This window comes from Lissotriton helveticus, chromosome 11, assembly GCF_964261635.1.
Source record: "Lissotriton helveticus chromosome 11, aLisHel1.1, whole genome shotgun sequence".
Classification (NCBI taxonomy): domain Eukaryota; kingdom Metazoa; phylum Chordata; class Amphibia; order Caudata; family Salamandridae; genus Lissotriton; species Lissotriton helveticus.
In genome coordinates, this window is record NC_136072.1 from 1,000,771,951 (window position 1) to 1,000,796,645 (window position 24,695).

At 43.4% G+C, this 24,695-nt stretch overlaps 1 protein-coding gene across 2 annotated transcripts in view; it reads right to left on the reverse strand.

The window, feature by feature from the left end:
- The window catches only part of LOC144792385 (aldehyde dehydrogenase family 3 member B1-like), a 277,000-nt gene that overhangs the window by 158,389 nt on the left and 93,916 nt on the right, over positions 1-24,695 (reverse strand). For both annotated transcript variants that reach the window (XM_078667363.1, XM_078667364.1), the window contains exons 4-5: positions 21,652-21,772; positions 303-388 (exon numbers count right to left, since the gene is read on the reverse strand). In XM_078667363.1, the coding sequence (XP_078523489.1) occupies positions 303-388; positions 21,652-21,772 (207 nt within the window). The remainder of the gene's footprint in view (positions 1-302; positions 389-21,651; positions 21,773-24,695) is intronic.

A 24,695-nucleotide genomic window follows, 5' to 3' on the forward strand; every position in this document is an offset into this window, starting at 1 on the left:
AGAGACACAAACTGATTAACAGGTGTTTACATACTTTGCAAAACTACATATTGGTGTAGATATTTTCAGAATTATTCTTCATACCTGTAACCAGAGGATGTTGCTCATTTGAAGGAACAGCAGAATTAGGGGGAGGTCATAGTTTGTGTACATTATCACAGATTGTTGGAATAAAATACACCTTATAATATGTAAAAAGCAGATTTCAAATCATCTAGGAGTTCTGTGACCTTATATGATCATGGAACATATATATATATATATATACATTTTTTTTTTACCCTCTATATATTCCTACTTACATTATCCAAGCATTTAGGCAGCAAGGTGTTCATCAGCTCGGCAGCATTTAAACTTGCATCTGAAGGCTTCAGTATGACACAATTACCTTAAACATAACAAGGAACAAATGAAATGCCACACAAAGTACCAATGTGCAATCTGGATTCACAACCTGCAATCCTACGCACAATTTCATCACAACCTGCATCGGGGGTTAGTCAAACAGACATTCAACAAACTTTGTAATTATAGCGGATGGGAAATACATACAAACCAATATGATATTTAAGTAGTACAGTATTATTTCACAATAAGTGCTTCGGTTAAGCTCTTTAAGTGGGGGGAAAATATATGAACCAGGAAGTCCTTTGACTTCCTTCAGTTGCAAGGGTTAATTATAAATTCCAGGTCAGAAAACTCAGAAGGATTTTTTTTAACAAGGCAGATGTCCAGTTTCAATAATTTCTATATCCTCCTGTTCCTCCACCTCTCACCGAGACTAGATTAGGATGCTCACAAATCAAACAGCCCTCTCTACTTTGCGTTTCAATCTCGGAACTTAAAAACAAACTTTGGTAAAGCCATAAGTCTAGCTTTTTGTTAGGGAAAGTGCTTGGTAATAATAGTGGGTAGACTGTTCGTGGGGAGTGCCTTCAGGTCTTCTTGATCAAAAATCCCATAATAAAGTCATTTTTTGGCTACAATATGGAAGCTGGGAATAGGTATCATTTGCTGAACAGACTGAGTTAGCAGAAGTCAACTGTACCTTCCCAGAACGGCTAGAAAAACTAGTCACAAAAGGAAGTCCGTGCTGTAAGTGTTTAGTTTACATATCGTATACAGCAAAATATGGCATGTTTGATACTTCGCTCAAATGCAACCTCAAACAGAAAGGATGTGTAACATAAAGGATGTGTACCAGCAAGTAATAGAATTTTGAAATATCAATAAAGCACTATAGAATGAAAATGTGGTACCCAAAATCAGTGAAGGAATTAGAATGGAAATTTGATGTGAAGACCAGAATGCTGCAGATTGGACCAGGGTTGAGTACCCACTGTCTCTCTGCATCTGGCATGCATACCAGTGCAGAATATGGACTACACATGCAAGGCTGTTTATTTTGTCCCAAGTGTTTTGGTATTTCTGAAAGTTTCAATACAAAGTGAACTTACAGGCCACAGTGTAGCAGTTAAACGTTAAATGACTGTGTTGGTTAGGTGTCCGGACTTCGGGCTATGTTTTTATTGCTGAAGAACATTTAACCAACTGCTACAGCGCTTTATAAAATAGTGCTGCAGTTTGAGAAATGCCCATTATGTGGGCAGAGTGGATAGTGGCACGGAGGGCAGACGGAGGACCCACATAAAAAAAAAAAGCAAACACCACTGGGAAAACACCAGTATCAAGTGTGTGTTGGGGTTTGCCTCTCAGCAAAATGTCCAAAAGTCTGCTGGTTATAGGTGTCAAGTGCGAAAAACATGTACCAGAAAAGAAAAAAAAAGCAACTGTAGGTGCAAGAAAGCAAAATAGAGACACATAATGAGCAATTTTTCCCCACTCCTGACAAAAAAGGGCAAAGAGAAAATGAGGAAAGGGAATATGAGAAGATTGTAGAAATGCCATAAAAATATTGGAGTAGAATAGTAAATCAGAAACAGGATTATTATTGGGAAATTCTACAAGGTCACTGAAATTTGCTAAGTGATAATGTGAATAGCATATGCAGGAAGAGTGATACCACTACATTACACATAGTAAATACAGTGTCAAAGACAGAAAAGAACACTAAACATGCTCCCTCGTGGCCTATCTATCCATGCTGTTATTCATTCATTAGATGGTACTATATAGATTGATGCACAGAAAGTACAAAATGAAAAATCATAAGCGATACTGTTCGTGTGAGGTTCGTGTGAGTTTGAATGTGTTTAATGGTTGTGATATGGATGCTTTTAAATGATTTAGTCCAGGGGTGTGTCCTTTTCTTTCAGTAAATTTATATATGTGAATATGTATTATGTGTATTTGATGTAATTATAGAAATGATTGTTTTTTGTGATGTACATATTTCTATATTTAGTCTTTCTATAAAAAAATACAGAATGAAAAAAGAAAGTAAAAATGAAATGTTATAAAGTATATGAAGAAATTAAATAATAAAAGAAATGAGAATTAAAATGTCAAGTATCACTGTTGCGATTTAAAGTATTATGTAGCCCAGGAGAGCTCAAGTCTCTAACATAATGGATAGATAGGCCACGAGGGAGCATGTTTAGTGTTTTTTGGTTCTTTCCCCTCTTCTCCCTGGCCTGAAAGTGCAACCTTTAGAGGGGATTCCCTATCATACAAGGGCAGAAAAGAAACCAAAAGTAAATTTTAAAAAACGAATTAGGTTAGGCTATTAATATATCTTCCTTTTAATACTCGCTAATATGCTATACATAACAAAGTATTTTTTTTAATTTTAACATTGTACAGTAATTTGTGTGTGCACTGTTCATGAGTAGAAGTACCGTTTAAAAAATAAACAAGTTTCTGAAAGAGAATGGAAAAGAGTTACAATAGGGTGGGTAGTTAGATACAGTTATATTACAGAATAAGGTAAACATGAATTAATATATTAGTAAAATAAGAGTTCATATCAATTTTAAAGTGGTATATATTTAGTGTGTATGAAATAGCAGGGTACGGGTGTTAGTGGCAATAGAATGGCAAATCTTTGTTACACTGATGTTTGTGCAAAGTAATTGAGAAGGAGAATGGTAGTGTACAGTGCATGGGGCAAAACAAATTCTTTAAGGCAGGTTAGTAATCATTTGAATACAGAGAAAAGCCAACTATTTTTGATGCACTTCCAAAAATCCCTCTAGGCACACACATCTTTGCTTTGTCATAAACAGAAGCCATGCAACATACACAAAATGACAGCGTTTTATTTTATCTTTTAAAAAAGCCTATGTGTATGCATGGTTTTACTTTGTGAACAAAAAAAATCATGACAACAAAAACATGTTATTGTGACTATGAACCAAAACAAATGAATACTTAAGGGTGATCAGTGAATAACAGTGTGTCTTTTTGGAAGCGAAGACATCCATCCACACAGCCATTCACTTTATAAACAAAACAACCATAAATCAGCAAAGAAAATGTCATTGTGCCAGCAAAGTCGATATATCAAAGAACACACTGTAGCTCTCAACTACAGGCAGACACAGTGTTGCATCTGTAGGCTAACAAATGTACTTAAAGATGCTCCAGCACCAAAACCTAAAGGGAACACAAAGAAGACATGGTTGCCATTCACAAATTGCCATGGTATTGATCCACAGTCCATTCAAGCCATGCCACACTACTCAATCTATCAAGTATATTTGTATAGCGCAATGCTTACTAAAAATGGTTTTTTTGGCACTGGAAGTATACTTATTGAATAGGCGAGCTATTGATTGAACAGAAAGTTTTGTAAGGACTTTGTAAACTGAATAATCGAGGGTTGACTGCAAAGAGCTATGGGTGAGGTGTTACTTTTACTGCAACTACAGAGAAAGCGCTGTCACCATACCAGATGGTCCAAGATTTAGGAATGTGTAGAAGATGGATCTTGTGTCAAGAAAATCAGGTAGTTATTAACAGACTGATGTTTGCACTATAGTCATGAGCTGAAAGATGATCACACTAACTGCAAGCCACGGCAGATCACTCTGGTTTTTCCTACTGAGTCAAATGTTGTCAAGGCAAACAGCTGCATTCAAGACCAACTGTAATGGTGCAAGATGCCAGGTAAATGGACTGGACATAGTCTAATCTTGATTAAATTATAGCATTAACTATTGAAATTCAGAGTTCTGGATACAATAGTCATTGGTTGAAAGGAACAAATCCAAGCCCACAGTTTTTTTTTTTTAGTTTTTTTTTAGAGTTTATATAGTGCGAATTTGACACTAAGGTATCAGAGCGCTTCACATGAGCACTAATTACAGATCATTTTTAAATTTTTTTGGTAGGCATGGGGAGATTAAGTGATTTGCCCATAATCCCAGTAGGTTTAGCTTCACTGCCGGGACTCGAACCCGGTCCCCAAGCTTCGAGGTCGACCGCTCTAGTTGTTAGGCCACACCCACCCTCTCTACACTACTGCATTCTGAACTTTTCTGATAAACACTCAGCCGAAGCAGTCTGCTGCCGTATCTAATCGTTAGTATTTTGCCTAGCGCCAGTCCAAACAATTTACATACTGTTTTTTAGCCAAGGAAGTAATTTACTCTCAAAACTTTCAGTACACAAGTGTTTACACAAATTTTAGGCATGTCATTTCATGAATGATGTCCTTTTTAATATATTACATGAAAATCAATGTTTTTGTCTCGTCTTATGAATTTAGCAGTAGAACCACTTAGGAAAGGTCTCAAGACCTACAGGCAATTCTTAAAGGTTAGTATTCTTCTTAACTAGGCCTGGGAAATCTACTTTGGCTAAATGCTGAATTAACAGAATATGCATGTTTATCTGTGTTTGCCAAGCTATTATGAATTTCAAGTTTGGAATTTGCAGCAGCTGGAACATGTTGGAGTTTTAGTAAGCAACAACTTGAAAGGACACAGCAGTTACCTTCCTGCAGCCATTAAAAAGAAACAATGTCAGTTCCATCTGGGCTGGACAAACATTGAAAGATGTGGCTAGATGCATCAATATTTAATTTGATTTTTCAAGAGTCAAACTAAAGTAACTGTAAAGCTCTCTGGGGTAAGTACCTAGTAGGGAGATCGGTGTACTCTACCGGTCAAAAATTCCCATTTTGCTAGAAGACTAAATGCTGTTTGAATTCTGTAGCTAAAGATATGGCCTAAATCAATGTTACTTATTTTATCAACGTCCTAAGCATGACAGAATGATTAGTTACTGACTGGATTGAACCCATGTTCAAACCCGGTTTCCTACAGCTATCTGCAGTATTATTACCTACGTGAAGCTGTACTAATAAGCTGCAACCTGCAACAGGCTGATTGGAGAAAGAGAACCTCCTGCAAGAAACACCCAAACCACTGAGAAATCTTACTGGGTTTAGACTATCACCCACAAATTAAACACAGATCCCTGAAGTAATTGCCTCACCCCACTCAGCTGTTTTACTGCAGCACTTATTATGCTGAGAGGTTTAGCCATTCGTTGAACATTTGCTCACCCTGCTCTCTAATTTAGTCCATGCCAACTTGAGCAATAAATCTTCAAAATCTCCCACGGCGTTTGGGGGAAGGGGCTGAATATTTACCATTAGCTAATGAAAAACAGATTAGCTACATATGGCTCAAAGTAGTACTTTGGCATTTTCTCTGCACAGCCACAACCGTTCCAGATAGCTACATCTTTGCTCCTCTCAGTAAAAAGATTATGCCCCATAACATGGCTTAGCCATTTTGATCCTTATTGGTGTAAAGGACCGATTGCACACGATAATACCTGGCTCTCAATCTATCCTAGGTGAATTTGAACCATTTCATTCATTGGCCTTCCGCCAATCCGAATCCAGGAATGTAGTGTATGTAGGTAGATGCCACAGCAGCTGACCTACAGTTATAAGATAAGTAGGAAGGAAAATGTCATTTACCCTTTAAGCATCTGTTCGTGACATGCAGTTCTAAATCTAGTGCTGGGCTTGGACATGTAAAACTTTTTGTTTTCTTTTTCTAAGAAGTCATTCAAGTCACAAGGTATTTTGACTCCTCCCTTAATTGACAATGCACATCGAATCCATGGTTAGGTTGTTTTCCTGCACGGCGGGAGAAGATGGAGAACGGGCATGGGAATGTGTAAAGATGTCCATGCAATAGAAAAGAACCGTTAGAAAAAAGAAAAAGCTATCTACAACAACCAAAGGCTTCCAGGGAGGAGGGTGGCACATTATAGCACTAAACGCCACAAACAGATGCTTATGGGATAAGTAAAATTTCCATTTGTGGCATGTGTATCTGTAGATACATTCTGTGCATAGAATGTAAATCAATTCCCTATATAAGGCAGTGGCTAGCCGGAGGATGTTGCAGAACATTGAAAGAGTGAAGGCAGGACAGCTTGGCCACCTTGGACTTGGTGTCTTGCTAGAACATCTACACAATAGTGTTTGATGAATGTGTGCAAGGCACACGAGGTAGCTGCTTTACAGATATGAAATATTGAATGGTGCCTACAAATGCCATTGAGACTGCTTTTTATGTGTAGAATGTGGCAGTGGTGGAGCAGTTAGCTAACCTTTGCCTTTGGCATAGCAGGTTCCTGCTTTTGAAATGGTGAGGCCTTTGTGTGGTTTTGAAAAGTTTACAAATAGCTGTTGCGTTTTAAGAAATTATTTTATCATATGAATGTAGTACATGTGGGCCCTTTTTAGGTTTCGCCTGGCGAAAGCTGCGCACCACGCAGCTTTTCGGCGCAGGCGAAATCTAATGTTTTACAGTATGTGGCTTGGGAATCCGCCCTCTGTTCCATTGGCTAGCTCCATAAATGGAGGCTAGCCATTGGAACAGAGATCTGTCTGTCAATTGCGGAGCAGATTCGGGGGCGTTCCGCCCATTTTCACTCATCCCACCCCTTTTCCTACGTCATGCGGCTGTGATCCGGCCCCTTTGGACACGTCAGTGCGGCGGTGGGCGGGGTTTATTTTTTTGTTCGTCAAGGTTTCTTTTTCGTCATTCAGCGGCCGACCGCCGACGGATGAAGTCCAGGTCCAGGTGAGTGCTTTCCGTGTGCCCGTTCGTTCCCGCACCCCCCTCCCGCTGTCCGTCTCCCTGTTCCTGCCCCCCCCCTCCCGCTGTTCGTGTCCCCGTTCCCGCCCCCTCCTGCTGTTCGTGTGCCTGCCCGCCCCCCCCTCCCGCTGTCCGTGTGCCTCCCGCTGTCCGTGTGCCTGCCCGCCCCCCTCCCGCTGTCTGAGAGAGACACAGAATTTTCAGAAGCCCAGATTGACATCCTTGACGGTTGCATTGACTTGTAGTGATTGAGATCCCTGAATGGAAAGTGCTTTAAGATTCCTTGAATGCACAGAGGTAGATAGATGTATGCATTCTGCCATCTAAAGCCTTTCGAAAGTCAGTGAGTTTGATACTTTGCGCAACTATACATTCCCTACACCATTTCGTGCTTTCCGTGTGCCCGTTCGTTCCCGCACCTCCCTCCCGCTGTCCGTCTTCCCGTTCCTGCCCCCCCTCCCGCTGTTCGTGTCCCCGTTCCCGCCCCCCTCCCGCTGTCCGTGTGCCTCCAGCTGTCCGTGTGCCTGCCCGCCCCCCTCCCGCTGTCAGAGAGACACAGAATTTTCAGAAGCCCAGATTGACATCCTTGACGGTTGCATTGACTTGTAGTGATTGAGATCCCTGAATGGAAAGTGCTTTAAGATTCCTTGAATGCACAGAGGTAGATAGATGTATGCATTCTGCCATCTAAAGCCTTTCGAAAGTCAGTGAGTTTGATGCTTTGCGCAACCATACATTCCCCTACACCATGGGTACTCACAAACTTTCTGTCGGGGGCCAAAATGACAGTGTAGTTTGTGGCTGAGGGCCGCACTGGTAGGGGTGGGGTCAGTGGGGGGCGGGGTCAGTGAGGGGGCGGGACTAGAGTAAAAAAAAAAACCTGTTAAAAAAATTAGACAATGCTATCTTAACAGGCATTGCATAGCTTCATACACACATTCCTCCAATTCCACCACAGGGTTACTTTTGGCCCATCCTTAACCCCGCAATAGCCTGCAATGTCTTGCAAACGCAATGGCGGTGAGGCAAGGACCAAAACCTGCAGAAAGTCAAGAGGACTCCCAAGGGTTTACTTTTTATTCTAGAAGCAAACTCCATGACTGCTGAGGCCGGTCTCTCTCTCTCTCCCAGTCAGTCAGTCAGTCTCTCTCTCTCCTCTCTTGCCCTCTCTCCCCGCTCCGATCTGTCAGAGCCCTCCTCTCTCTCTCTCTCTGTCAGTCTCTCTCTCGCTCTCTCTCTCCCAGTCAGTCTCTCTCTCTGTCTGTCAGTCAGTCCGTCTCACTCTTAGTCAGTCAGTCTTTCAGTCAGTCTCTCTCTCTGTCAGTTATTCTCTCTCTCAGTCAGTCAATCAGTCTCTCTCTCTCTCTCGCTCGGTTTGTCAGTCTCGCTAAGTCAGTTAGCTAGTCTGTCTGTCAGTCTATCTGTCAGTTACTCTCTTTCTATCAGTCACTCTCTCTGTCAGTCACTCCGTCAGTCAGTCACTCCGTCAGTCAGTCTCTCCGTCAGTCAGTCTCTCCGTCAGTCAGTCTCTCCGTCAGTCAGTCTCTCCGTCAGTCAGTCTCTCCGTCAGTCAGTCTCTCCGTCAGTCAGTCTCTCCGTCAGTCAGTCTCTCCGTCAGTCAGTCTCTCCGTCAGTCAGTCTCTCCGTCAGTCAGTCTCTCCGTCAGTCAGTCTCTCCGTCAGTCAGTCTCTCCGTCAGTCAGTCTCTCCGTCAGTCAGTCTCTCCGTCAGTCAGTCTCTCCGTCAGTCAGTCTCTCCGTCAGTCAGTCTCTCCGTCAGTCAGTCTCTCCGTCAGTCAGTCTCTCCGTCAGTCAGTCTCTCCGTCAGTCAGTCTCTCCGTCAGTCAGTCACTCCGTCAGTCAGTCTCTCCGTCAGTCAGTCTCTCCGTCAGTCTCTCAGTCAGTCAGTCTCTCTCTCAGTCAGTCAGTCTCTCTCTCAGTCAGTCAGTCTCTCTCTCAGTCAGTCAGTCTCTCTCTCAGTCAGTCAGTCTCTCTCTCAGTCAGTCAGTCTCTCTCTCAGTCAGTCAGTCTCTCTCTCAGTCAGTCAGTCTCTCTCTCAGTCAGTCAGTCTCTCTCAGTCAGTCTCTCTCATTCAGTCAGTCTGTCAGTCAGTGTCTCTCAGTCTCTCTCTCTGTCAGTCTCTCTCTCTCTCAGTCAGTCTCTCTCTCTCTCTCAGTAAGTCTCTCTCTCTTAGTCTCTCTCCTAGTCAGTCTCTCTCTCTCCGTCAGTCTCACTCTTAGTCAGTCAGTTTCTCAGTCCATCAGTCTCTCTCTCTTAGTCTCTCTCTGTTTGTCAGTCTCTCTCCCTCAGTCATTCAGTCTCTCTTTGTCAGACAATCAGTCTCTCTGTCAGTCTGTCTCTCGCTTAGTCAGTCTCTCTAAGTCAGTCAGCTAGTCTGTTTGTCAGTCTCTCTGTCAGTTACTCTCGATCAGTCGCTCTCTAGGTCAGTCTCTCTCAGTCTTTCTCAGTCAGTCTCTGTCAGTAAGTCTCTCTCTCTCCTAGTCAGTCAGTCTTTCTCTCTCTCTGTCAGTCTCTCTGTCAGTCAGTCTCTCTCTCAGTCAGTCAGTCTCTCTCCCAGTCAGTCAGTCAGTCTCTCTCTCTCTTAGTCAAGCACTCTCGCAGTCAGTCAGTCTCTCTCTCTCTTAGTCAGTCAGTCTCTCTTAGTCAGTCAGTCTTTCTTAGTCAGTCAGCCTGTCAGTCTCTCTCTCCGTCAGTCAGTCACTCTCTCGCAGCCAGTTAGTTTCTCTGTCAGTCTCTTTCTGCCAGTCAGTCTCTGTCAGTCATTATCTCTCTCTTAGTCAGTCAGTCTCTCTCCACTTTCTCTCACCAACCTCTCATTAGCCCTCTCTCTCCACTCTCTCTCCCCCTCTCTCTCTCCACTCTTCCTTCTCTCCTCTCCCTCCACTCTTTCTCTTCAGCTCTCTCTCCACTCTCTCTCTCCTCTCTCTCCTCTCTCTCCCTCTCCATTCACTCTCTCCTCTCTCTCCCGCTCCATTCACTCTCTCTACGCTCTCTCCCCCTCTCTCTCTCTCCACTCTTCCTTCTCTCCTCTCTCTCCACTCGTTCTCTCTTCAGCTCTCTCTCCACTCTCTCTCTCTCTCCCTCTCCATTCACTCTCTCTCCCTCTCCATTCACTCTCTCTACTCTCTCTCTCGCTCTCTCTCTCCATACTCTCCACTCTCTCTCTCTTAACTGCAAAGTCAGTGGCCGCCAAGGAAGGCCTGCCGGCCACACTATGGGTACCACGGGAAGCAGCAACAGTCCTGGGGAGAGGCATGCTTGGTAAAAGTACAGGGATATTTATGATTGCCCTTCAGTATCTATGTACGTTGTGGGCATATGCATGTGAAAACGATGCTGTCAAAATCGTAATTTGGTTCATTTAAAAAAAAAAAAGATATTTTGCACGTATGATTAGCATACCTCACAAATTGAAACGTTGTGTACTAATTGCAAATACTTACCAGGGCTGTGTGTGATATTACCAAGTGTTCAGCAACATTAATTTCTAGGTTGAGGCCCTCCCATGACAGAGCAGTAACACAAAGAAGCCTCATGTGAAGTTGCACGAGATTCCGGATTCTTCTCGTGATTAATTGAATTGTGACCACCTAAAATGTGTTGTGTTTTGAGTTTCGTATGCCTCATTATTCAAATGATAAAAATGTACAATTGTGAATGCCCATGTACATGTGCTTGCTCTGTGGGGTGAGCTATTTCCATGACGTGTTTGTGGCAGGCTAATTTACCCAGCCGGGGTCACGGTGTGAGGAATAATTTTTGACATTCCTGCACTTGTAAGTGTGCAGTGTGCACCCACGCCAGCCCAGACCCTGGCCGAAAGGGCATCAGCAAATTCCCCTGTCTCCTCTCCCCCCTCCCGCTACCCCCAAGTGTGTGTCAGCCCGGCTCAGCTTCCCGGCACAAGCCGCACCCGAGTACTCCACAGGTCTTTAAAAGACCATTAACTTGCAAATGAGGCTTTGTTGTATTTCACCTCTTAGCGCCCCTGCATCTCCACTCTATTACTGGAACATAGCCCAGCCCCCAGAGAGCAGAGTCTCTCGGACTCCAACCGGCGGTGTTTGCTGACACTTTTTTTTTTTTTTTTTTTTAAACACCGGCAGGATGTCTGTAAGGTCCGCGGGCCGCCAAGGAAGGCTTGCCGGGCCGCAGACGGCCCGCGGGCCGTACTATGAGTACCCCTGCCCTACACCATTTCCGATTTCTCATTCCAGGCATTGTCCATGCAAAGCAAACTCTTTCATCCAGGAAAGTACAGTCTAGCATGAGGTGACTTTGTCCTGGCTTGTTTTTAACTTGCCCACGGGGTGATTGGCTTTCTCTGCACCGTGTGCAGTGTTGTGCGTGAGGTGATTGACTGCACCTTGCTGCCCCAGCACAATATATAGTGTTACCTGTAGGGTGAGTGACTGCTCCTGCATAGTGTGCTGTGTTGTACATGGGCACGTGGCAGCCCCTAGACAGTGTTGTGCATGAGTTGAGAGGCTGCGCCTTGCGGCCCCAGCAGAGTATGCAGTGTGTGGGTCTGTGTGTTTTTGTGTGGCATTTGCCAGAGATTAAACTATTGGCATTGTAAATGACAATGCCATTTATTTATCTGTTTTCCAAACCAACACATAAATACAAATTTTGTCATTTACAATGCCAATAGCTCAAACTTTTCAAAAGGTGAAACCATTGCATTGTAAATGCTTGTTACATCTAGTGTGCGAAGTGCCCTCTCTGCTACTGAATTTGGATTAGGAAAGACTGTCTGGTTAAGGTGAAAAGAGGAGATCAACTTGGGTAGAAATTTTGGATTAGTCCTTTGGAATATTCTGTCAGCATGCACCTTCAAAAGAGGTTCCTCTAATGTGAGCATTTAAATCTCACTTACCCGTATAAGGGATGAGATGGCAAATAAGTAAGCCACCTTCCAGAATAAAAACTGTAGCAGACAAGAATGAAGGGGTTCAAAGGGAGGGGAGACCCATAAGTCTTGTGAGGACTCTATTGAGATTCCAGGTTGGAAATGTGGGTATCTTGGGAGGGATAACCCTCATATGCCTTTCGATGAAAGTGTTAATAACAGGGATTCTGAACAGAGAAGAATACTTCTTATTTTGTAAGTATGCTGCCACTGCAGCCAAATGAGGTGAATGGATGTGCAAGATAGTCCCGAGTGTTGTAGGTACAACAGGCAGCAGACAATGTCTTGCACTGTTGGTTTCAGATGGTTGATGGGTTTGGGGGAGACAGTAGTGGACAACCATCTTCCACTTCCTGGCATAACAGGACCTAGTAGTGGGGCAATGGGCTTCCCAAAGCATGACCATGCACTCCGGGGTGGGGGTAAATTTAGATAACAAAACTCTAGGATCTCGGGTGTCAGAAAGCTAGCTCGAGCTGTATGGGGTTGGGATGTCTCAAGGTACCCTGGTGTTGCACTAGGGGCTGCCTTTAGAAGAGCTTCTCATGATGAAATACTGAGTTCAAGGAGGGTTTTAAACCAAGGTTCTCTGACCCATGTGGGAGCCACCAGTATTAAGGTGAGGGAGGTCTGCTGAAGCTTCCAAATCATGTATGGAAGTAGTAGGAGAGGAGAAAGAGTGTAGGCAAATATCCTGGACTAATTTATCCACAGTGAATTACCCATGAACTGTGGGTGTGGAAACGTGGAGGCGAAGCTTGGAAATTTGGCCTTTTCTGCAGTTGCAAAAAATTCTACATTGAGAAACAGCCAACACAAAGTAGGGGAGCAAGACTTCTGGGAGAAGTTCCCAATTGTGGACATGTTGTTACATCCTTCTGAGAAAGTTTGCAATTTCACTATCCACTCTCGAAAGATACTCCACTAGGAGGTGGACTTGAAGTGAATTGCCCATCACCAAATGTCCTGCTCCAACCTTGACAGTTGGGAGGAGTGCAAGCCCCCCCGTTTCTGAAGGTAGACACCATGATTGCTATGTACGGTCTTGATCAGAACTGTTTTGTGGCGAATGTAGCAGAAGAATGCTTTGGGAGCCAAATGGACTACCAACAACTCCAGATAGTTTATGTAAAAGGTCTGTTGGACGGGAGTCCACAAAGCTTAAACAGTGATGTCCCTTAGATGCAGCCATCCAGCCCGTGAGAGAGCTCATGGTAATGGTCACATGTGGAAAGAGGCCTAGGAAAGGCCTGCCCCATAACAAATTGTTGCTCTCCCACCACTACAGAGAGCGATGAGTGCTGGCCTTTAACAACATTAGACCTTCCCATAGACCTTCCGTTGTGACCACTGTGCTGCTAGGCACTCTTGGAGCGGACGTATATGTAAACAGGCATGTGGAACAAATGTGATGCAAAAAAACATAATTCAGAGAAAGGGCATAACTGTGCATACTGTTAGCTGGTAATCCGGTAGAAAAAGAGGAAGCAGGGACTGAAAGGTTTGTACTCGAGCAGGACTGGGGAAAGCCTTTCTAATGACTGAATTAAATATTACCACTAGGAAGGTTGTATTTGTAGTGCCTGAAGAAGGGATTTTCCCATAGTGATGGTAAAGCCCAGTTTGTGAAGGAGATCTAACGCTGTCTGCCTGTGAGCCAGACACTGCTGCTTGCGTGCACTCTTTATCAGTCAGTAGTACAGGTAAGGGAAGAAATGGATGCCATTTCTCCATAGATAAGCAATGACCACCGCCAGACATTTGGTGCAAACTCTGGGCACGGTGGTAACACCAAAGGGTAGAACTTTGAATTGAAAGTGCTGGCCACTTACCATGAACTGGAGGATAGCAGTGATGTGCAGGGTGGAAATTGGGGTCCTTCAAGTCGAGCTTGAGTGCCACCCTGCACTTTCAAATCGCTCATTTATATGAGCACTTGACAGACTCCCTTTGTGCAAGTTCAGTTAGAACAGCCACAAAACTATGTGCAGCAAAAAATGAAACAAGGGGATGGAGACTGGATATCCCCCATCACTTTGGCAGTATTGGTGTCTTTTTTTATTTTCTCCAGCATCTGATCAACTTGCGGGCCGGACAGGTGTTTCCCATTAAGTAACATGGTGATCAGATGCTGTTGAACTTCTGGATTAAAGCCAGAGATACCAGCCAAGCATGCCTGCATACAAGGACATTGGAATTTACTCCCGTGGTGGCTGTCTCTACCACATCACGAGTACATCAAAAGTGTGTATTGGAGACGGCGTGCCCTTTGGACACAGTCTCCTGAGCCCGCTGCATGTACTGATCAGGGAGGTGTTATATGGGCTCCTACATTTCATTTTTTTTGAACAAGAGGAACCAGGAGTTTTTTTATCCAGGTCCTGCACACGTACTCCCAAACGTCAACTGTTCAAGCAAACTAGTGAGCAGTTCCTAAGTGTGGGTGGGAATATTCAGGGCTTCGATAACGTGCCCTCACACACCCTGAGGGAGGTCATGCTTCATCATTGGGCTTTACTCCTCATCAGGCCGGTGCTGCAATGCCCATCGGGCACCCACAAAGGGGCTCTTTAGCAGAGTTCTTTTGTTGATGAAGCCGTAAGGTGCATATGGGTGTGTGGACTAGGTAGTGCAGTGAGTGCAAGGTGGTGTTAAAATAGTTTTAGGGCTACCCTATAGTCTAAATTTTATTTCAGGGGGAATTAACCTAACTAAAAACAGAAAGCCCTACCTGGATGCAATGGTCCTAAAGGGCATGTGTGGTGTGAAAACTCAACATGTTTCTTGCCTTGGATTGTCCCTAATAAGTCTGGTGGCAATTCATCAGGACCAAGTATAAGAATAGAGAATTTTTCAACTCTGACACTACCACAATGCTGGTTCTGGTATTGACACAATGGAGTAGTAACCAGCTTTGCCTGTGGACACCAGGTCCGACTGACTTAGTGTTATGTGACCAGAAAAAAAGAAATAATAAAGAAAGCTTTAACATTTTGAGGCAGAAGCCCCGCGGCGCTGAACTGTGTCAAAAAGAGTAACCCATTGTTGGTTAGGCTGTGATGGCATCCTTTATTTCCCAAAGGTAAGCTTATTTCTATCCCCTGTACTGTGCCTTATTGTGTCGCTATATCCAAATTGCCAGGAAACTCGTGTGGTTTTTTCGCTATCGATGTGCAATTAAAAATCATTATCGGCATGGGTGAGTAGTCCGTAGTGCTCTTAGCGGTATGCACTACAGTTGCCCTTGTCTAGGATAGTTCTCAAGCTGCTCCAAATGTAAATTCATTAAAGAGTCAAACCCCTAAATGAAGTGCGTGCAAAAACTCCAACCATTTATTCGTGGAGATGCCAGGCAGCAATACATAATACAAGACTGACAAACATGTATGGTGGGTGGAGGCTACTTCTTTCTTGTAATATATGTAGAAACTTGTCCCAGTGCAATAAACGAGGTTAGCTATATAACCCGTGATTTCTGCAATGAACAAGTATACACATTCACACACACGTCGTTTCAAGCACATTTTGTGGGGCAGACGCAGTGTCATATCCACTCCAAAGCCTTAGGTTGGTGCCAGCCATGGCTGGAAGACCGGGGTGGCCTAAATGTAGGTGGTGTGTGTTGGGGTCGAAGCCCAGCTCATGGAGGAGCAGAGAGTGCCTTGGAGTAGTGCAGTACTCACTGCGAACGTCGGACGTTGAGTCTAGGTCAGCTGCGGCTCTGAGTTTTCGAAGTCCAACAGGGAATCGGGTTCTGGGCTGGAAGTGGTTGGCTGTCTGGCATCGAAGTTTTCCTCTGGTTACTCACCCTCGACTTCTTCCTCAAGAATGTTGGGGTATCTTCATCACGCTGTTTACCATGGCATGGCATGCAAGTCAATTGTTTCGATGACTTCGAATTGTCTTCTTTAATCGAAACGTGACACAAGTGGAGCAGGAGGCCTCATTGTGGTACAGTGACAAACAAAGATTGCAGAGTCTGTGCTGTTCTGTCAAGAAGTACTTCGAATGGTATTATGGACAATATCGAAAAGATTTTCCATGACGGTGAGAAAAAGCAAAGGTGAACGAAAGTATTTTTTGAGGGCTACCAAGAACAGAGAACTCGAGAGGCCACGATGAAGATTGCCATGCGGTGTGGACTCAGAGCCCAGGTAAAGCACGTCCAACCCACACGGCAGAAGAAAACAATCGAACCATGGAGTTAATGTCCAGGCGCATTGCCAAATAAGGGAGAAGTTACTATACCTCATGACGCGAAAGACTTCTATCAACATAAACGAGTTGTACACATCTGAGTCCAACTCTAGATGACAGGAGTATGCACAGAATGTGTATCTACAGTTACAAATATGCAGGTTTATTTTCAAACTTCATGCATTTAAAACATTTTCTATGTAAGATGCCTGTTTTTATGGACCCATTTGACAGTGTAGAAAAGTAGATCATCCTAAAACATTGAGAAACAGCCAACACAAAGTAGGGGAGCAAGACTTCTGGGAGAAGTTCCCAATTGTGGACTTGTTGTTACATCCTTCTGAGAAAGTTTGCAATTACACTATCCACTCTCGAAAGATACTCCACTAGGAGGTGGACTTGAAGTGAATTGCCCATCACCAAATGTCCTGCTCCAACCTTGACAGTTGGGAGGAGTGCAAGCCCCCCCGTTTCTGAAGGTAGACACCATGATTGCTATGTACGGTCTTGATCAGAACTGTTTTGTGGCAAATGTAGCAGAAGAATGCTTTGGGAGCCAAATGGACTACCAACAACTCCAGATAGTTTATGTAAAAGGTCTGTTGGACGGGAGTCCACAAAGCTTAAACAGTGATGTCCCTTAGATGCAGCCATCCAGCCCGTGAGAGAGCTCATGGTAATTGTCACATGTGGAAAGAGGCCTAGGAAAGGCCTGCCCCATAACAAATTGTTGCTCTCCCACCACGACAGAGAGCGATGAGTGCTGGCCTTTAACAACATTAGACCTTCCCATAGACCTTCCGTTGTGACCACTGTGCTGCTAGGCACTCTTGGAGCGGACGTATATGTAAACAGGCATGTGGAACAAATGTGATGCAAAAAAACATAATTCAGAGAAAGGGCATAACTGTGCATACTGTTAGCTGGTAATCCGGTAGAAAAAGAGGAAGCAGGGACTGAAAGGTTTGTACTCGAGCAGGACTGGGGAAAGCCTTTCTAATGACTGAATTAAATATTACCACTAGGAAGGTTGTATTTGTAGTGCCTGAAGAAGGGATTTTCCCATAGTGATGGTAAAGCCCAGTTTGTGAAGGAGATCTAACGCTGTCTGCCTGTGAGCCAGACACTGCTGCTTGCTTGCACTCTTTATCAGTCAGTAGTACAGGTAAGGGAAGAAATGGATGCCATTTCTCCATAGATAAGCAATGACCACCGCCAGACATTTGGTGCAAACTCTGGGCGCGGTGGTAACACCAAAGGGTAGAACTTTGAATTGAAAGTGCTGGCCACTTACCATGAACTGGAGGATAGCAGTGATGTGCAGGGTGGAAATTGGGGTCCTTCAAGTCGAGCTTGAGTGCCACCCTGCACTTTCAAATCGCTCATTTATATGAGCATTTGACAGACTCCCTTTGTGCAAGTTCAGTTAGAACAGCCACAAAACTGTGTGCAGCAAAAAATGAAACAAGGGGATGGAGACTGGATATCCCCCATCACTTTGGCAGTATTGGTGTCTTTTTTTATTTTCTCCAGCATCTGATCAACTTGCGGGCCGGACAGGTGTTTCCCATTAAGTAACATGGTGATCAGATGCTGTTGAACTTCTGGATTAAAGCCAGAGATACCAGCCAAGCATGCCTGCATACAAGGACATTGGAATTTACTCCCCTGGTGGCTGTCTCTACCACATCACGAGTACATCAAAAGTGTGTATTGGAGACGGCGTGCCCTTTGGACACAGTCTCCTGAGCCCGCTGCATGTACTGATCAGGGAGGTGTTATATGGGCTCCTACATTTCATTTTTTTGAACAAGAGGAAGCAGGAGTTTTTTTATCCAGGTCCTGCACACGTACTCCCAAACGTCAACTGTTCAAGCAAACTAGTGAGCAGTTCCTAAGTGTGGGTGGGAATATTCAGGGCTTCGATAACGTGCCCTCACACACCCTGAGGGAGGTCATGCTTCATCATTGGGCTTTACTCCTCATCGGGCCGGTGCTGCATTGCCCATCGGGCACCCACAAAGGGGCTCTTTAGCAGAGTTCTTTTGTTGATGAAGCCGTAAGGTGCATATGGGTGTGTGGGCTTGTAGTGTAGTTCCTATTATCCCAATAGGCTCTGCGCATTGGAATAATACCTTCAATAGTAAAGGCCTAGACCAGACGTTAACTAGGTCTACTACTGACGATATTAGACTTAAAGTTTTGGGTTTGCCAGCTAGCTCAGAGTTCACTAGAAACTTTCTCGAATGTTCAGGAAGGAATTAACTTCCCTGATTAGACAAGAAGGGATTTAGTTTCTGACAACCATAGAACATGACAACTTTGCTCTCCCCTAACCAAGAGTGTATCTCGAGAGTCGTGTGAACAAAAGGCAATTTATTTTACTCAGTCAGTACGTGCATTCTTAGTCTCATCAGAATGTAGAGAAAAGGAAGAGACGGGCGTGTTCAATGAAAAGGTGTTATTTATTGATCAGTCTCTTTTCTCATACAAGAGAAATGGATCGATATTATTGCAATACTTATAGTTAAGTAAAGTGCATACATTAATAGCAGAAGTATAAAATAATACTGTAAAAACATTGATATGGTTTCTAAGCCATAAGATGTTTTAAAATGAATAAAATATATTATATACACATATACATTTGACTAAACGTACTCAACTGGTGTTTCTAAATACGCCTAACCCGTGTACCTGACCTAAGCCTAATACGTGGGCGGGAATAGAAAGTTACAGTTTAAGTTAAGTTTGTTTTTGCCAAGTGAATAACTAAAGAATTCTCTGCGAGGGGTTGTTCAGTTCTGTACCTGGAATTAAGGATGAATGAGGGATGGTATCTCTCTCTCTGGTCTCGATATTCCAGGCTGCCTGCGAGGGCTACCCGGAAGCGCCGGTGCTGGATCTCTCGGCAGGAGAAAGCAGCGCGTCTCGTTTTCAGCGCGTCAGGAAGGCGGGGCTGTGCCAGCGGGGTCTGCTCTGCTCTGGGCTTCGGCAAGTATGGCTGCTCCGTCTCGTCACCACCGCGTGTGTTTGCATAGGGCAATATCGGTAATATTTATACCTTTAAGGTGCCGAGATTGACGTAAGGATGGACATAGATACGTCAATAAGGATGTCATACGACTTGCTCGTTAGCACATTCTTTTGCTGAAGTTCTCGGTGAAATCAAAACAATGGCCGCAGGGTTTTGCCCAGGTTGTCATAGGTTTGATTTGTTATGAGAACTCCGTATGCCTTATCAGGGGCTGGAGGAATATCGCTTGTCTAATTAGATCGCAAGCGTTATGACCTAATCAGATAACACGTTCCTGTGCCGTAGTGTGACTGCGTCAGATAACGGTATCTGCATCATGGGGGTTTTCTGCCTCATGGGCTGACTGCTAGTTAACTTGTTGGTTTGTTTAACCAGAATAGGGTCAGGAATAGGGGGATCGATTCAGAACCTATAGGAATACATCACAGACTAGGTAGTGCAGTGAGTGCAAGGTGGTGTTAAAATAGTTTTAGGGCTACCCTATAGTCTAAATTTTATTTCAGGGGGAATTAACCTAACTAAAAACAGAAAGCCCTACCTGGATGCAATGGTCCTAAAGGGCATGTGTGGTGTGAAAACTCAACATGTTTCTTGCCTTGGATTGTCCCTAATAAGTCTGGTGGCAATTCATCAGGACCATGTATAAGAATAGAGAATTTTTCAACTCTGACACTACCACAATGCTGGTTCTGGTATTGACACAATGGAGTAGTAACCAGCTTTGCCTGTGGACACCAGGTCCGACTGACTTAGTGTTATGTGACCAGAAAAAAAGAAATAATAAAGAAAGCTTTAACATTTTGAGGCAGAAGCCCCGCGGCGCTGAACTGTGTCAAAAAGATGAACCCATTGTTGGTCAGGCTGTGATGGCATCCTTTATTTCCCAAAGGTAAGCTTATTTCTATCCCCTGTACTGTGCCTTATTGTGTCGCTATATCCAAATTGCCAGGAAACTCGTGTGGTTTTTTCGCTATCGATGTGCAATTAAAAATCATTATCGGCATGGGTGAGTAGTCCGTAGTGCTCTTAGCGGTATGCACTACAGTTGCCCTTGTCTAGGATAGTGCTCAAGCTGCTCCAAATGTAAATTCATTAAAGAGTCAAACCCCTAAATGAAGTGCGTGCAAAAACTCCAACCATTTATTCGTGGAGATGCCAGGCAGCAATACATAATACAAGACTGACAAACATGTATGGTGGGTGGAGGCTACTTCTTTCTTGCAATATATGTAGAAACTTGTCCCAGTGCAATAAACGAGGTTAGCTATATAACCCGTGATTTCTGCAATGAACAAGTATACACATTCACACACACGTCGTTTCAAGCAGCCATTTTGTGGGGCAGACGCGGTGTCATATCCACTCCAAAGCCTTAGGTTGGTGCCAGCCATGGCTGGAAGACCGGGGTGGCCTAAATGTAGGTGGTGTGTGTTGGGGTGGGGTCGAAGCCCAGCTCATGGAGGAGCAGAGAGTGCCTTGGAGTAGTGCAGTACTCACTGCGAACGTCGGACGTTGAGTCTAGGTCAGCTGCGGCTCTGAGTTTTCGAAGTCCAACAGGGAATCGGGTTCTGGGCTGGAAGTGGTTGGCTGTCTGGCATCGAAGTTTTCCTCTGGTTACTCACCCTCGACTTCTTCCTCAAAAATGTTGGGGTATCTTCATCACGCTGTTTACCATGGCATGGCATGCAAGTCAATTGTTTCGATGACTTCGAATTGTCTTCTTTAATCGAAACGTGACACAAGTGGAGCAGGAGGCCTCATTGTGGTACAGTGACAAACAAAGATTGCAGAGTCTGTGCGGTTCTGTCAAGAAGTACTTCGAATGGTATTATGGACAATATCGAAAAGATTTTCCATGACGGTGAGAAAAAGCAAAGGTGAACGAAAGTATTTTTTGAGGGCTACCAAGAACAGAGAACTCGAGAGGCCACGATGAAGATTGCCATGCGGTGTGGACTCAGAGCCCAGGTAAAGCACGTCCAACCCACACGGCAGAAGAAAACAATCGAACCATGGAGTTAATGTCCAGGCGCATTGCCAAATAAGGGAGAAGTTACTATACCTCATGACGCGAAAGACTTCTATCAACATAAACGAGTTGTACACATCTGAGCCCAACTCTAGATGACAGGAGTATGCACAGAATGTGTATCTACAGTTACAAATATGCAGGTTTATTTTCAAACTTCATGCATTTAAAACATTTTCTATGTAAGATGCCTGTTTTTATGGACCCATTTGACAGTGTAGAAAAGTAGATCATCCTAAAATAGCTCAATATGAATCAGAGTCCACCATTATATTTCAATGCTCAATTAAATGTGGAAGTAGCTCAGTCCATGTTACCGGCTTTAAAGGAAACAGTCCATACCCTAAGCAGTGCCCACCTAACATGTCCACTTAACAAGCATGGGTGTGATTTCAATTGATATGAACTTCCCTCAATGCACAGGTGCCTTACCTGCTGCAATAGCACCAATCAACGGGACAAGAGTCTGCTGAATAGGGAAAGTCCAGCTACTAATAATTAGTACAACACCAACTGGTTCAGACTGCACAAAACAAATATCCAGAAGAGAAGTCTATTAGGGACACAGAAAACATTGAGTTACTCACACTATAACATTCAAAAGAGTAGTACAATAGGCTAAACTATAATAAAGCAAAACATGCTCAATGAAAAGTGATTGATAAAAATAAAGTTAAACTTAAAGATACAAAAATGAATAAAAATGTAATCCAAGTCTTTGTTTTAAAAAAATACTAATGCCAAGAAACATATAAAGGCAAATACAAAGATAAATGTTGCTCCTGAAATGAAGTAAGAGTTACGCAGAGAGTACCATCAAATCGGACTAAATTTTCAAACTTTTTCTATCAATAATATTTCATGAGTAGATTCTAAGATTGTAACAAGCATTTTGGAATGACCTGTAGATTAAATAACACACATGTAAATGTATTACTGTAACTTTCCTTTTACCATAGCAAACTAGCTAAATAGTATTATATGCTCCATGTACTGACATTATTTAAAATTTTACTTTTCGTTTTGAACAGAATCTTATAACCAGTTACATTCTCTTGAATATTGGTGAGGATGCAAAGGTAGTCCATAGAACTTTGGTCCTTTATTATTCACCACTAGAAAGGATTATCATAAAATGAGATAGGAGAAATTCGGATTGTGTAGTTTCACAGTTTATGTAAACCATACTACTGAGCTATTAACATTTTCTGTTGTGACACTGAAGTAATCTGGGTCTATGAGCAATTCTATATAAAACACTGTGAAAAGAAATTTAAAAAAGGTACTAAAAGACATCTATACAGTAAATTTAAACCCTTATATGCAGGAACACTGTTGTAACAATTTTTATATGTTTTGTGTAACTGTTATGCGGACTCTTCCCGTGCATACACAATACATTGTGTTAGCTGACAATCTGAGCGAGGTGTATGGTGTTGCGTGCAATATTTGTGTGAACTGTTCTCTATTCCAATTTGGTGGTCATAAAATGGTAATTCGAGCATCAGAGGTTTATTAGAGTTAGTTGGGAAACAAATAGATCTTCCTCAGTTGGGAGCAGTACAAGGCTGGCCATATGGGGTGTAAGCTGCTGTTCAATAATTCTCATTCATGGAGTCAACTAATCCAGGTTAGACAAAGGCTTTTTTAGAAGCTAATTTTGTATACCTTTTTTATGTCCGATTTGACAGTGCAGCTCTCACCAGATGTATGTAATGAACAGAAAAAGAGCTTTAAGAATCATTACCAAGAGAGGGACTTTGGCTGCTGTGTTACAACACGTTCCCTTTATGTGCGCGCACCTTTCCATTTAAAAGCGCCCAGGTTCTCTTGGGGAGCGCGCATCCCTGAACTTGCACAAAGGGAGTCTGTCAAGTGCTCATATAAATGAGCGATTTGAAAGTGCAGGGTGGCACTCAAGCTCTGTAAGAAGTCTCAGAGAAGTGTGAGGGCACTTGGGGCATTTTGTGCAGGAACGAGCGTATTTTGTAGACACTAGCTTGGGACAGCTGCTGGGGTGTTTCATGTAAATAATTTAGATGTAGGAGGCCGGGAACTGAGCACTGTGTGATAGGCCTTGAGCTAAAGGGAGGAGGGCGCGCGGACCTGGGGTGTTAGTAGAGAGAAGTAAAGCAGTCCGGTGTGACTGGTGGCGGCGAGGGGGTGGGGGGGGGCTGTTAAAATTCGACAATTAGCAGTTGCTTGGGGGCATAAGAGCACGCTTTGAATGACACTGGCCTCTCAGGCTTCAAGCAGCCTACAGTGATGTAATGGCTGAGGCCAGTGGTTTATGTGGGGTAGTTCCAGTGAAAATATTAGAGGGTTCACACCAACTACTATGTTATTGCCTTTAATGTTGCAGGTAAAAGCAGTTTTTGTCAAGAATATATGCAAGAACTCTAAAAGTAATACAGATCAGCAATTCAGTCCCTGTTGCAATTTCACTTTTTTTAAAAACTTTTTGTTGAATGGTGTATCCAACCCTGCTTCCGAGGAGTATTTTATTAAGCCAGATGTGTTTCAGTAACTTATTTTTTCATTCAGTTTATAAACTCTGTACAGCACATAATGGAAGCTGAATTTCCTCCAAGTGTTTGGGTGAGTTCAGGGCGTGGATGGGGATCATGATGGGGCAAGATTTAGCGCTCTGAAATTGTGTCAGAAAGCAGTGTGAGTTTCTCCTAGTGCCTCTCATTGGTCATTAATGTGTACAGAAAGCATGCTCATGCAATCTTTGGCCTCTCTGTAGACCACAGAGTGATGGTCACATTTGGATCAAAGGAGACACATAGCTGTCTAGATATTGACTGTGAAGTATAAGAGGTGTGAGGGTCTACAAATTAACAGGGTGGCCTGAGGCAAGTCTATTGCTTGGTTCTAACAGCCTTTGTACGAGCCTAGTCCTCATAATGTCTGGTGTGTAAATTATGCAACAGAAGGAAGGAGAAGTGCACAGCTCCAGTTTCCTAGTAAAATAAATTATGAAAGTTCAACCAATTAGTCAAATATGGAGCGTGCTGCCCGGGTGGCGTCTCTTGTCATGGACGTCTCTTTAAACAATTAACATGTGATCCCAACGAAAATTGGAAGCATCCCCTGGCGCTCCACTTTGTGTTGCTGGAGTAACCCAGACCAGCTAAAAGTCGATCACAAATTCATGAAAGTCTTTTACTTGTTGAACTCTGGTAAACCACATGGTCTTAATGACCACACGGAATTTATGTGTTAACTGTAAGACTATAAAAATTGAGGCCTTTTTTTAGGTACAGTATTGCCTTGCTTCTATTTTGTGAGGACAGAAGGTTGGTCTTTACATCAAACCACCATTGTCTCATTTCTGTTAAAATCCCCCTTATATGTATGACATTTCTCGTTAATCACCTGTTTTTCATACAATCGTCACTTTCAAAGCATTGTTTTGTGACATTCACAGTGTTTTGCTATCACATAACTTTATCGATATACTGTCACCAAGA